This window comes from Pan paniscus, chromosome 3 (assembly GCF_029289425.2).
Source record: "Pan paniscus chromosome 3, NHGRI_mPanPan1-v2.0_pri, whole genome shotgun sequence".
Taxonomy (NCBI): domain Eukaryota; kingdom Metazoa; phylum Chordata; class Mammalia; order Primates; family Hominidae; genus Pan; species Pan paniscus.
Window position 1 is genome coordinate 119,550,930 of NC_073252.2, and position 13,312 is coordinate 119,564,241.

The 13,312-nt window shown below is 41.0% G+C and overlaps 3 protein-coding genes across 11 annotated transcripts; 1 reads left to right on the forward strand and 2 right to left on the reverse strand.

Annotated features, from left to right (window-relative positions):
• Positions 1-4,140: 4,140 nt before the first annotated feature.
• LOC100988236 (small integral membrane protein 43) lies at positions 4,141-11,446 on the reverse strand. Of its 9 annotated transcripts, XM_034959094.3 has the most exons (6): positions 10,001-10,026; positions 8,973-9,081; positions 8,361-8,376; positions 7,039-7,101; positions 6,747-6,904; positions 4,141-5,946 (listed from the first exon to the last, which is right to left on the reverse strand). In XM_034959094.3, the coding sequence occupies exons 2-6, from the start codon at positions 8,990-8,992 to the stop codon at positions 5,754-5,756; spliced, it is 450 nt and encodes a 149-aa protein (XP_034814985.2). In that variant the 5' UTR covers positions 8,993-9,081; positions 10,001-10,026; the 3' UTR covers positions 4,141-5,753. The 9 variants fall into 9 exon arrangements, with proteins under 9 accessions (XP_034814985.2, XP_034814981.2, XP_014200210.2 ...); XM_034959090.3 differs by lacking the exons at positions 8,361-8,376; positions 10,001-10,026 and adding an exon at positions 10,397-11,446; XM_014344724.4 differs by lacking the exon at positions 8,361-8,376 and having other exon boundaries at positions 4,141-5,685; positions 10,026-10,160.
• SMIM43 (small integral membrane protein 43) lies at positions 10,123-10,314 on the reverse strand. The gene has a single exon (XM_063603891.1). The coding sequence runs from the start codon at positions 10,312-10,314 to the stop codon at positions 10,123-10,125; it is 192 nt and encodes a 63-aa protein (XP_063459961.1).
• Positions 10,313-12,018, forward strand: LOC130541495 (uncharacterized). Its single transcript, XM_057302254.2, has 2 exons — positions 10,313-10,629; positions 11,455-12,018. The coding sequence occupies exons 1-2, from the start codon at positions 10,313-10,315 to the stop codon at positions 11,591-11,593; spliced, it is 456 nt and encodes a 151-aa protein (XP_057158237.2). The 3' UTR covers positions 11,594-12,018.
• Positions 12,019-13,312: the final 1,294 nt, after the last annotated feature.

The window sequence follows — 13,312 nt, forward strand, 5'->3', positions numbered from 1 at the left end:
CATGGAACCAACCCAAATGCCCATCAGTGATAGACTGGATAAACAAAATATGGTACATATACACCATGGAATACCATGCAGCCATAAAAAGGAATGAGATCATGTCCTTTGCAGGAATATGGATGAAGCTGGAAGCCATCATCCTCAGCAAACTAACATAGCAACAAAAAACCAAACACCACATGTTCTCACTCATAATGGGAGTCAAACAATGAGAACACATGGACACAGGGAGGGGAACAACACACACTGGGTCCAGTTGGAGGTGGGGGATGAGGGGAGGGAGAGCATAAGGACAAATAGCTAATGCATGCGGGGCTTCAAACCTAGGTGATGGGCTTATAGGTGCAGCAAACCACCATAGCACATGTATACCTATGTAACATGTGCTTTTGGGCTGAGACAATGGGGTTTTCTAAATATAGAAACCTACATGTTCTGAACTTGTATCCCAGAACTTAAAGTAAAATTTAAAAAAAGAAAAAAAAATAAGTGAGTCTTTTCAACAAATGGTACTGGAACAACTGGACATCTACATGCAAAAATACACAAAAATTAATTTAAAATGGGCCACAGCAATGCAAATGTACAATGCAAAACTATACAATTATACAACCCCTGGAAGATAACTTAGGGAAAAAATCTAGGTGACCTTGGGTTTGGTGATGTTTTTAGATACAACATCAAAATCATGATTCATGAGAGAATAAATTGTTAAGTTGAACTTCCTTAAAATTAAAAACTTTTTCTCTGCAAAAGCCCGTTAAGAGAATAAAAAGACAAATCACAGAGATAATATTTGCAAAATACCTATCTCATAAAGAACTGATATCCAATGTATACAAAGAACTCTTAAAACTCACAATAAGAAAAAAACAACAACCCAACTATACAATGGGCAAAAGGTCTAAAGAGACATCTCAACAAAAAAGATATACAGATGACAAATAAGTATATGAAAAGATGTTCAACATCATACATCATTAGAGAAATGCAAATTAAAACAACAAGAAACCACTAGACACTTATTAGAATGACTAAAATCCAAAACACTGATAACATCAGATGCTGATGAGGATGTAGAGCAACCAGAGCTCATTCATTGCTAGTGGAAATGCAAAATGGTAAGCCACTTTAGAAGACAGTTTGGCAGTTTCTTACAAACTAAGCATAGTCTTACCATACAATCCAGCAGTCATATTCCTTGGTATTTACTCAAATGAGTTGAAAACTTAACATCCGCACAAAAAACTGCATGAGAGGGTTTATAGCAACTTTATTTGTAATTGCCAAAACTTGAAAGCAACCAAGATATCCTTTAATAGATGAATGGATAAACAAATTTTGGTACATCTGTACAACGGACTATTACTTAGAGATAAAAAGAAATGAGCTATCAAGCCACAAAAACACATGGAGGAAACTTAAATGCATATCGCTAACTGAGAGAAGGCAATCTGTATGGCTGCCTTACTGTATGATTCCAATTATATGACATTCTGAAAATGGCAAAACTGTGGACACAGTAAAAAAAAATCAGTGGTTGCCTGGAGTTTGGAGGCAGGGAGAGACAAATAGGTGGAGTACAGGTGATTTTTAGGGCAGTGAAATGATTTTGTGTGATACAGCAATGGCGGCGGCATGTCATGGTACGTTTGCTAAAACCCATAGAACATACATCAAGAGTGAATGTTAATGTAAACTGTAAACTTTACAGTTACAGAGTAAACTCTGTAAACTTTAGTTAATAATGTATTAATATTGGTAATCAATTGTAACAAATGTAACACGCTAATAAAAGATTTTAATAAGAATAGAAATGGAGTGTGGGGTTGGTATGTGAGAACTCTCTACTTTAAACTCAATTATTCTATAACCTGAAAACTGCCCCTCAATTATGAAATCTATTAAAGAACAAATCAATAAAATAAAAATTTAAAATAATCAATGAGAATAAATTTTGAAGCAATATTCCCTCTATTTCTATATGTGTTTCAAGTTTCTATAACAAATTTTTACAAAATGTACATACCTAGATAGTCCACAGCTAGGAGTTTATCCTATAGCTGTATGCATATATTGATCAAAGATTTACATCAAAGGATTATGTACTATTGTCAGTAATAGCAAAAGCCAGGAAACAACTAAATATCCATTAACAAATAATTGGTTAAATAAATTATGCTTTTTTTACACATGAAATACTACAGAGCAGTTAAAAAGGGACAACTGGCCGGGTGCAGTGGCTCATGCCTGTAATCCCAGCACTTTGGGAGGCCAAGGTGGGCAGATCACCTGAGGTTGGGAGTTCAAGACCAGCCTGACCAACATGGTGAAACCCCATCTCTACTAAAAACACAAAATTAGCTGGGAGTGGTGGCACATGCATGTAATCCCAGCTACTCAGGAGGCTGAGGCAGGAGAATCACTTGAACTCAGGAGGTGGAGGTTGTGGTGAGCCGAGAGCGTACCATTGCGCTCCAGCCTGGGCAACAAGAGCGAAACTCCATCTCAAAAACAAAACAAAAAAAAAAACGGGACAACTATATGTGCAGAATGTAAGTAAGCTCCATGATAGGGACGGTATCTTTGTTTTGTTATTGTTCACTAATACAGCCTAAATAACCAGAATTGTGTCTGGCACCTGCTAGATCCTCAATAAGTATCTGTTGAATAAATGAATAGAGAATAATGGTTAAATTTCTTAAAGGAAAGTAAAAACAATGTGCATATGGTTTACTTATCATGAAACATGAGGGCATTCCTCTTGACCAAGAGCTACCCCAGATGTAGACTCTGATTTTCCATGGAGCTGGGAGCAGGAATAAAGGAAGCATGGTGTTGGGTGGGGTTTTTTTAAATGAATCTGAACCACTTTCAACAAAATTACTCAAGCCTCTTAGTGTGTAGACTCAGACTTAGAGTGGGCGATTATAAAAGTTCAAATGCATAATATTTTATGGTGAATACCAAGACTTACAATAAAACTTACAGTAATCAAGACACTGTGGGAATGACATAAGGATGGCCCTATGGAACAGAACAGAGAAACCAGAAAGACATCCACACTTACATGGTTATTTGATTTTTGACAAAGATGCCAAAGTAATCCAATGGGGAAAGTCTCTTCAACAAATAAAAAAAAAAAAACAGAAACATTTTTTATATATAAGAGGAAAAAGAACCTCAATCTTCACCTCATACCATACACAAAAATTATTTATTTTTTTTTGAGACGGAGTCTCACTTTGTTGCCCAGACTGGAGTGCAGTGGCATGATCTCGGCTCACTGTAGCCTCAACTTCTTGGGTTCAAGTGATTCTCGCACCTCAGCCTCCCAAGTAGCTGGGATTACAGGCACCCACCACCATACCTGGCTAATTTTTGTCTTTTTAGTAGAGACAGGGTTTCACCATGTTGGCCAGGCTGGTCTTGAACTCCTGACCTCAGGTGATCCACCCACTTCAGCCTCCCAAAATGCTGGGATTACAGGCGTGAGCCACAGCGCCTGGCCAAAAATTAATTTAGTATGGAAAATAGACCTAGTAAAAGTTAAAACTACAAAGTTTCTAGCTTAGAAGAAAACACAGGAGAATATTTTTGGTGACAGGGTATAGGCAAAAGTCTCTTAGGACAGAGAAAGCAATCAACATAAAAGAAAAAAGTAGATAAATTAAACTTTAAAATTTAAAATACATCTTTTGAAGACACTGTTAAGAAAATGAATAGGCTAGCTACAAAGTGGGAGAACATATTTGCAAAGCATATATATTTGATAAAGGACTAGTGTCCAGAAGATATCAAGAATTCCTATAACTCAATAACAAAAGACAAACAACCCAAAACAGGGCACTTGTAGAGAAATAAGGACCAAGTGATGCTTAGTGTGATGAAACAACCAGATACATGAGAAAAGAATTAATCCAGTAATACTATACAACCCTCATACTTTATCCAAACTCTGAATATAATGGAAGAATCATTTAATATTTCAAGAAGATAACATTAATTGGCATATAAATTTGCCCATTAAAAAGTAAATTTAACATAAAACTAAATATTTCTATCTATGAATCTCATTCTAATTGACCATTAACAAAGTTTGGTAATAATAACTCACCAATAAAAAGCCACATTAAAAACTGTGTTACATATAGTTTATTTTTATTTCATAGCCTTTTAAAAAATATAAGCCACCTAATATTTTGAAAAACATACACAGAATAATCATTTAGCTGCCACAATATTACAAAAATAAAATGACACAGAATAAATTGCACAAGAGAACAAAATAATCTCTGCTGAGTCACTCTGACTAGGAACACATAATAGTCACTAGGAAGGTGAAGTGGAGCAGTACTGCCATTTCTTCATGATCAATTATCACTAAAATCAGTCACAGGAACTATTCCCAGGAGATCATCCATTCACTATACAGGAATATGTGCAATATATAGATGTCAAGTTAACATCTTGAATTTAATTCCAAATACCATTCTTTCTTTTCCTCTGGGAGACAAATTCAATGGCAAGCTAGAATAGTGAAGACCAGGGGATATCAAGCCCATGACTGACCCACACCTCTCCCAGCTGGTTCTACAACACAAGAAAGAGAATAAAGTATACCGTGCTATCTAACACAATAGCTAGTAGCCCCATTTGGCTATCTGAATTTAAATTAATTACAATTAAACAAAATTTAAATTTTCCTTCCTCAGTCACACTAGCCACATTTCAAGTGTTCACTAGCCACATGTGCCTATATGGTTACCATATTGGACACTGCAGATATAGAACATTTCTGTCATCACAGAAAGTTCTTTTAGACAGCCCTAGATGTGGGAAGTGTTTCTTCTTTGCTTAGCTAGGATGTAGGCTGCTTATAGAAGCAGCTTTGAGAGGCAATTCTTCTCCCAGGATATTCCTAGACTGGTGGTGGAGTCACAGAAAGGAGTAAGGTAGCCTTTCTTTGCGTAGATTCCCCTCCTCCATGCATGAAAGCGATGGTCTTTTTATAGGAATCAAATACACAAACCCAGACTCCACCAAAATATAACTGACAGGAAAATTAGAGAGGAGAGAAATGATGCAGATGAGGGAGCAGTGTAATAGAACATTCTTTATCCTACACCAACCCTCCACAAAGAGGTTATGGCCACCAAGGAAGTGCACAGGTACCCAGGGCCCTCTAGAAAATCCTGATGTGAGACAAGGATATTGACTGAGAGAGGTCAGCCCTGTCAAGAGTTTTGTGAGAACACCTGACATGCCTTCACTCTGCTCACTCTGTCAGAGGGGAGCAGTGCTGCTTGGAGCTTTGACAGTTGTGAAGGAACTAGAGTTTTGATCTTTTTGAACTTTATGCTCCTCTGCAACTGTATTTTGTAGCCAGGGCATAAAATGTTAGTTGTCCTCCCAAGATCCACCACCATCTTCTTCCTCATCAAGAGAAACTGGATTTTTGTCAAAGGCAGTTATATATCTAGCTACAAAAACTACATTTCTCAGACAATCTTGCAGATAGCAGTAGCCAATGACACAGTTCTGGCCAATGAGATGAAGGCAAAAGTTATTGGGCTGCTGAGGAAGCTCTTTAAAAGGAAGTGGATTTGAACTGGCATGCTCCGCTTTCTCTGTGGGCTTCCTCCTTCTTCTTGTGGGGTGCTGCGGGGACCATCTTGGAACCTGGAGGAAAAAGCCAAGGGAACCTCAGCAGCCACCTTAATTAAGCCTGACACCCGTGAGCTGCTGAATCAGCACCAGCAGCTGCCTGCCTCTAACCTCCTTGTTCTGTGAGAAAAGAACAAACCCTCTAATTTATTTAAGCCGCTCTTCAGTCCAGAACTTCCTATTCCATTATCAAGATAAAAATTCATCTTGATTCCCAATAGGAAAGTGTGATTTTTCATCTGAAAGGAAAAGACATCTTGCTTGAAGAATCTGTACCTGTTCAATAAATTCAAGTAACTTCAGAGTCATACTAATAAAACAAAAGTCGCAGATAAAGGTTTTAGCTCAAACCCACCCATGTCTTCAGGATCTGTCTATACAGACCAAGAATGGCAGAAATGTTTGGGCTTATTATATAAAAAGGCTACTATTAAGGAAAAAAACAAGGTTTTTTTAACCTTAATCCATCAGAAAGCTTTTTCTGCATGCTTATTAGGTTCTGATTACTGGGTCTGAACGCCCTTCTGATAATCCACCTTCCGGTATGGGAAGATGCTCATGACTCAGATACTTAATCAGATCATTATTAACCCATAACATTATTTATTTTGTGTAGACAAAATAAAAAGTGGAGGACTGAGAAATTTATTTCACTGATTCAAACAAAAAAAAAACTACGTCAAAGATTTACAACTCAATTCTTAACCTTCTCTTGTATGTGACACAGACATCTGACAGTGACATTCTAATGATCCTAGAGTTTTAATTGTGGATTTAGCTTAAATGTGCATGAATATCTCAGAGTAGCTGTAAAAATTAAAAACAAAGTACAGCACTGTGTAGATACCTTATGCACTACATTAGTATCTTTAGTGTTCTAACAGTCTCTAGATTAGTAAGTGTGACTTAGAAAACAACAAACATTTCCCGCTATTCTAAATGGTTTAACCATTTACAAACTTTAAAATTTTGGTCATTTAAAATTTAACTCTATTGCACTGATTTTGAAACTATAGACAAAATTGGAAATATAGAATGTCAAACTAAAAATAGAGTATTTCATATTTTTTACTCACCTAGTTCCAAGTTTCCACCCCTGCAAGCGAACCAAAAACAAATCCTGGCACCTTGCCATTCCCAGAAAAGCCAGTGCATGGCACACTCTGGGTAAATTTTCTCTCTTATTCTGTAGAATCGCACCAGATGGCATCAGTTCTGCATCTACAGCTGTGCCCTAAAATTGAAGTTCAGACATAGGAATCTACTTTATTAGACATTTTAGATTTTGCAGGTGTGAGTGTGATGTCATTCTCATTCAACTTAAAATGGTTATCTTGCCAAGTAGAACTGCAGATCCATTGCACTTACAAGTTTGGAAATTAGTGCAACAACCAAGATTGTCCTGACAAGATCTGAAGCCATTTTGAACACCTGAAATTTAGAAACAATGATGAAATAATAACATTTGAAATAAAATACAAATATTACATAATAGAATTATGGCTCATTTCCTTATAATGTAAGAAATTCAAGTCACCTTCTAACATTGCTGAAGAATCACTAAAAACCTTTTTATTGAAACTAAAACACAGGAATCTTCTATAATCAAGTTACATTTATATAATAAGCAGTTATTTTAAATGTTCTTGACTTTTCAAGTGCTTTAATGTCTAGCTCATATTTATACAGTCTTTAAAAATAGATTTGGCACATAGTGATTGTCAGAACAGGGGATCGTCAGGGGATGGAGTAGCCAACATGTAGAAGCCTGCAACCTAGACCATTGTGGGTGTCAGAGTATTTGATCTAAGCCAAAAATGCATAAAGGTGGCCAAAATTGTGAGTTTGAAAGTAGTTCTAATTTGAGAGATCAGTCTATGTCAGGTCTTGGAAAAATGATGATTGAATAAATAAATAAACAGCAAAAGACAGCTCATCTACAGCTGTCAAAGTTTCAAAAGCAGAGTCTCTAACAAAGCAAGTACAGGGCAGGAGATCAACAGCAGCAAGATCTAAGAGCAAATGTGAGTTACCTTAATTCCCAGAGCTTAGAGTCAAGTTCCAAGCAGAGGTTGAGTAATAGGAAGAAATATTCATTGTGGCCTGGATAAATGGGAACTTGGTCATTAATGAATTTGATTACAAGGAGTTAATAAAATGGCCCTGGATACAAGATAGAAAGGCACCCCTGCTTTCTTAGGAACCTGAGTCAGTAGAACCAGCTGAGAGATTGGATTAATACTGAGATGGTAATAAACTACTCACCCTGACTTTTCAATAGTCTCTTGTCTAGGAAGAATGATGGGCAGGTTAAATTCATGGATACCAGTGGTGCTGCTAGGAAGATTAAAGGATTGCACACTCAAGAAGCCAAGCATGTGGTTAAAATAATTTCCACTCTGGTTATTCTAAAGTGTGAAATGATTGTTTTCAATCCTTACAAACAACTATAATTGCTAATTAATTACTCCCACACTCATCTTCAATGTCCATATTAACCATACAACCTTTCAACTAAATGCCACTGCAGAGATATCAACCAATTAGAGAACTATTGTTCAAAGCACAATACAGAATCACTGCAGTTGATTCAGGGAGTTCAAACTGGGAATTCAAATCAAGTCTTACCATAACTCTGATAAAGAGGTGAGGATTTGCTCATACCATAATAATTAAAGTAAACCACTTACTTCATTAAGAACAGGCCTATTTGGGGAGAGTGAAATAGAAAGTGGGAAATTATCTAATGTCTTGGGCCAAAATTATTCACCTGAGACTATTTTTCCTTTGAAGCATTAAAATAATTGTCTTACACTTCACTTTTATATTATCAACTTAGGCAAACTTTAGTATTTCATTGTTTTTAGCCTCTCTATATGGTCTTTGTGTCTAAAATTAGTATTTTCAATACTATAGTTATGACTTAGCTTATCCCACACTGACATGACTAAACCCAAATCTTCCCTTACTGAAGATTGAGTATATCTGCATCACATATTTCACCCCATGAACCCCCGCACTGTTTTTCAAAAGGGCCGAATGATTATTAAAAGTGCAAACACTCCTGACATCTCATTCAAATTTCCACAATCCTCTACTAAGACACTGATTCTTGCAATGAGTTAGGAGTCAGTTTGGCTTTGTGGATCTGGTAGAAGCTCACCGGATTTGAGTGAGAGAGTGCCCTTTCCTTCCTTGTACCCATTTCCCCCATCCTGAACCAACATGTTTTTAGGCCCTGGATCTTTAGAAGTTTAGTCATAACTAAGGCCAACGTGAAACCATGCGTCATCCCAACTTACCATTTGCAGAAAGCTTCCATCTCCCGTTGTTCCAGCCTTCTTTTTGCAGGCCCAAACTGTCATTGCAGCTGTGGTCCCCTGAGCACCAGTCAAGGGCAGCAGCTCGGCTCTAGAAAGAGAGACGACATAAATCTAGGGAAAAGCTACTGAAGGATGAAGATATTTCCCAAACTAACATTAGCGAGAGGGTACTTAGGGCATACTGGTACTCGAGTTTGCTCCTGGCCGCCTATCTTCTGCAAAAGCTCTAGTAATTTAACCTGAAACCACAGACCCGCCTCTCCGTCCTTTTTCCTGTTTCCCTACACTATGCAAACAGTACCTCTTTTAGCCGGCCCTCCATGCCATCACCCAAAAGGTCACGTACCGGCCAACCCTAAGGCATCTTCCAAATGACTCTCACTGTAACGTTCACCATCCGCTGTCCCAGATTCGAAACCTACCCTGCACGGCAATCCGCAGGCACTAACCGTGGTTGGTGGCTAGAATATGAGTAAGGATCACCGGGAGGAAGGGATTCCTCCCTCCAAATGGGCGACTGAATCTTCTCTCCCCCACGCCCCACCCCAGCACCACCAGACGAACCCCATTTACCATCTCTCAAAGCGCAAAAATATTTAAAGCAATATTTAAAATACTTTAAGTGCGCCCTGTTTCCTCCTGCCACCCGTCCCAAAGCCCACACAGTCTTTCTCAAAAATGTGGATATTCAGGTTAACCTTCGATTTTGTTCGAAAGTGGCTAAACTGCATTATCCGAATAATTTACTTTTCCACTCCTTGGGTATAACTAAAATGCAGTTGGACAGAAAAGAGCTTGCAGTTGTCCAAAGTCATTCCGGCTCCAAAGGGCGAATTCTCTTTTCGCCATCTCTCCCAGCCCTGGAACAGCTTAGGGTCCCTCTCGAAGAGCACAGCGCCAGCCCAGACCCCATACACCCACCGTCCCTGGCACCCGAACGCGCTGCGAGCCCCGGGCCTCCCACAGGAGCGGAGACGCGGGTCCCTGCGCCTTACGCCGGAACGGACCCGTCAGAGCCGCCGAGCCCCGCACCTGGAAGCTGGGAGGCCGCGAGGACGGAGAATCGAGGCGGAGACCCAGCCCAGCGCCCGCGCAGCTCGGTGCCCTCCCGCCAGTGCCCGCTCTCGGGTCACACCGCTTGCTCTCGGGAGAAGCCCCAAGGCTCGCGGTGCACCGAGAGGCGCCCGGGCTGGAGCGCCCCGGCCGTGTTGGCCACGGAGTTCTTCAGCTGCTTGATGACCACGAAGAGCAGGAGGAAAAGTAAGAAGAGCAGGAAGAAGAAGAGCGCCAGGTAGAGCAGCAAGTTGAGTTCCCACTCCATGCTGGAGGCGCCGGCGCTCGCTGGCCCTGCGCGCTCCGCGCGGGCTGCAGCTGGAGGGCGAGCGCGCCGCCCGCACACCCACCTCCCCGCACTCCCGCCCCTCGCGAGGGCGTCCCGCTATGGGCGCCGACTCCGGGGTCCGTGCTTTGCCTCCCCCGGCTCCGAGGAAACGCGCCAAGGAGCTGAGGAAATCCGGCGCAGACTCTCCCAGCTGGCACCAAAGCCTTCCGCTTCGCCGAGATCCTCTCAGGTGCTCTTGAGGACGCGAGCGACTTCCCTAGGAGTGAACTTCCGCGGGCAGGGACGCCAGAAGAGGTAACAGCTCAGTCTCCCAGGGGAGGTCGGGACTGGTGTTTTGCAAATGATTTAAAAGTTCCACCCCCAACATCCAGTAGGGTCCCTAGCCCCGCTGCGTTCCCAATTAATTTATTTCGTTATATCCCTCCGTTCCTGCTTTCCGAAAGGACAGGGGATGTCATGGCCCAGAGACCCAAAAGAATGAAAGGTGGCAGTGAAGATGGGGTCTGAAAGGCTATGAGATGATTTCGTGCTATGAGGTGTCTGAGTGAATTCCAGTTCGAGCTGTCTTGCTCTTCAGAGTAGCAGATGCATTCAGTGTTGAGTGTACTTTTCTATGGACAACAGGTCACTTGGAAACGCATTAAGAATACAATGTATTTCAGAAGTTATATAGCACAAAGATTTCAAATATTGGCCTCAAATTCAGTTTATTTGGTGAAAAGAGGAAAACAAGTTTACTCAAAGTGTTTCTTGAGTCCCTAAAGCCTTTCTGTATCTGGTTGACGTGACCCAAAGCCCATATCGCGCAGCTTTAAAAGCTGTTCAGTGTATCTATTACTGCAGAACAAATTACCCCCAAATTTAGTGGCTTCAAACAGCATAAACATTGATCATCTCTCACAGTTTCTGTGGGTCCGAAATGTGGGAGCACTGGCTGGGTGATTCTGGTGTCGGGTTACTCATGAGGCTCCGTTCAGATGTCAGCCAGGTCTGCCTTCAGCTGAATGCTTGTGTAGAGGTGGAGGATCCACTTCCAGGGTGGCTCACTCACTGCTTGCCAGGTAGGGCTGGTTGTTGGTGGGAGGCCTCAGTTCCCTTCCATGGGTGCTTCCAATACAGCTGCGGGATTCCCCCAGAACAAGTGATGAAAGAAAACAAAGCAGAGGCTGCAGTGCCCTTTACCGCCAGCTTCAGAAGTCACGTGCCATCACTTCTGCAATATCCTACTGGTCACACAGGTCAGCCCTATTCAGGGTAGGAGTCCAAGGACACGAACGCCAAGGAGTAAGGATCACTGGGGCTCATCTTAGAGTCGGCTATGACAGCTGTTAATACAGCCAGCTATCATTGCCCATTTGTAGGCCTAACTTTATTTTATTCTTTATTTGTGAAGATGCAGAATTGCCTCCTGGACTGAATTCTGGGGATGAGGGCTGACAACATCCCAGATTGTAATAAGTGGCTGCTCCAGGGATGACAGGGGTTCAAAGAGACAGGGTGGTATGAAAACAGTCTGTGAACTGCAAGTCTTATGGACCCGATTCTAGTGTCAGCTCTGTCAGTGGTCACTTTTGCTCAGTGACTCTCAGTCCCCTCATCTGTAACATGCCTTGCTTATCTTTCCCTTGGATTTGTTGTGAGGCTCAAAAATGAGACAATGTTAAATAAAAATGTGTTTTGCTATATAAATGTCAGATACTGGTATTATTCTATTACGAAGGGCCCCCAATGCTACAAGCTATTGTACAAAATTTCCAGGCCCTAGGCCTCTCCATCAAGCATCTTAGTGCATAAGTGAGAAGAATCTTTCTTTCATTTTCTCTTTGTCTCTCTCTCAATAACATTATATTGATCCACTTCATAGGCAGTGGTATGCTGGAGCTGGCTCGTAATGACTCACAGGAGCTGATTGTTAAATTTTGTAAACCAATTTTTAAATTCCAGCTATTATTAAAAGTTAAATTATATAAACCTACAATTATGTTAACAACAAAGGTAATTAATACTCCAAACTCATCACTTTCTAATTATTTTATTAGGTTGGTGAAAAGGCAATCACAGTTTTTGCCATTAAAAGCAAAAACCGAGATTGCTTTTGCACCAACCTCAGTACTACATTTCACTGCTGTCTATGCACTTGAGGTTATTTACATCTGTTGTAGCTGTGTGGTGAAGATGCTGCACAGTGGTATGTTACTGCGCATCTCTTCCCAGCTGTGTTCAGTGCTGTCATGTTGGTAGCTTGAAATTAGCCATGATGAGTGGGTTTGCCTTGAGAAAATGGACAAATGCTACAAATCAGGACCAGGGAGGCAGTTGTTAAATTAACCAGCGCAACACTGCTCGTGGGACTATTGAGAGAAATTTGAAGTCTTATACAAGTTTAGCAAAGATTTGTGATTTTTTTTTTGACTGCCCAGAATCCACACACCTCCACTCTAAGCACCACATGTTCCTACGGATGGAATTCTCCATTTTATGTAATCTTGGCAAGAAGACAGATCCCAGTGCCTACTTTCCCTTGCCACCTCCTGTTATGGAAACCAGGGGGATCAGATATATCTTTTACCCACTCTTGATACAGTGTGGGGAGGAGGGCAGGAAGAGCTATGCCAGAAACTTAGCTAAATATCCTTGTCTCCAGGACTCTGAATCTTGGGAGTTGACAGAACAGGAGGAATGTTCGGAAGTCAGATGCAACTCCGTTGCACAGGCAATCTGAGCGCCAGAACAGTCCCAAGAGTGACCTAGCCATGGCTACTGCTACCTGCTTCGACAGCATCCTCAACTCCTGGCCCAGACTGGGCCCTCCTGCTTTCTTTCCATTCCGTAACCTTCCACTGGCTTTCCAGGAAATCTTGCTGCGAGGCAGAGTGGTTAGCGCCAGTTTTCAAAGGAGAATGCTAACCAATTAAGAAAGCATTGCTTAAGTACTTTGCACATGTTAAGCACTCTTAATTAACGAGGTGTTTGGTCG

Excerpts from the sequence above, each read along its gene's own strand:
- LOC100988236 (XM_034959090.3), bottom strand. The coding sequence starts at position 9,035 with ATGACAGTTTGGGCCTGCAAAAAGAAGGCTGGAACAACGGGAGATGGA. Across the intron at positions 7,102-8,972 it reads ATGGAAGCTTTCTGCAAATG|GTGTTCAAAATGGCTTCAGA; the intron begins GTAAGTTGGGAT and ends TCTAAATTTCAG. Across the intron at positions 5,947-6,746 it reads GGGTGGAAACTTGGAACTAG|GTACAGATTCTTCAAGCAAG; the intron begins GTGAGTAAAAAA and ends TTTATTGAACAG.
- LOC130541495 (XM_057302254.2), top strand. The coding sequence starts at position 10,313 with ATGCTGGAGGCGCCGGCGCTCGCTGGCCCTGCGCGCTCCGCGCGGGCT. Across the intron at positions 10,630-11,454 it reads GGGCAGGGACGCCAGAAGAG|CTGCGGGATTCCCCCAGAAC; the intron begins GTAACAGCTCAG and ends CTTCCAATACAG.
- SMIM43 (XM_063603891.1), bottom strand. The coding sequence starts at position 10,314 with ATGGAGTGGGAACTCAACTTGCTGCTCTACCTGGCGCTCTTCTTCTTC.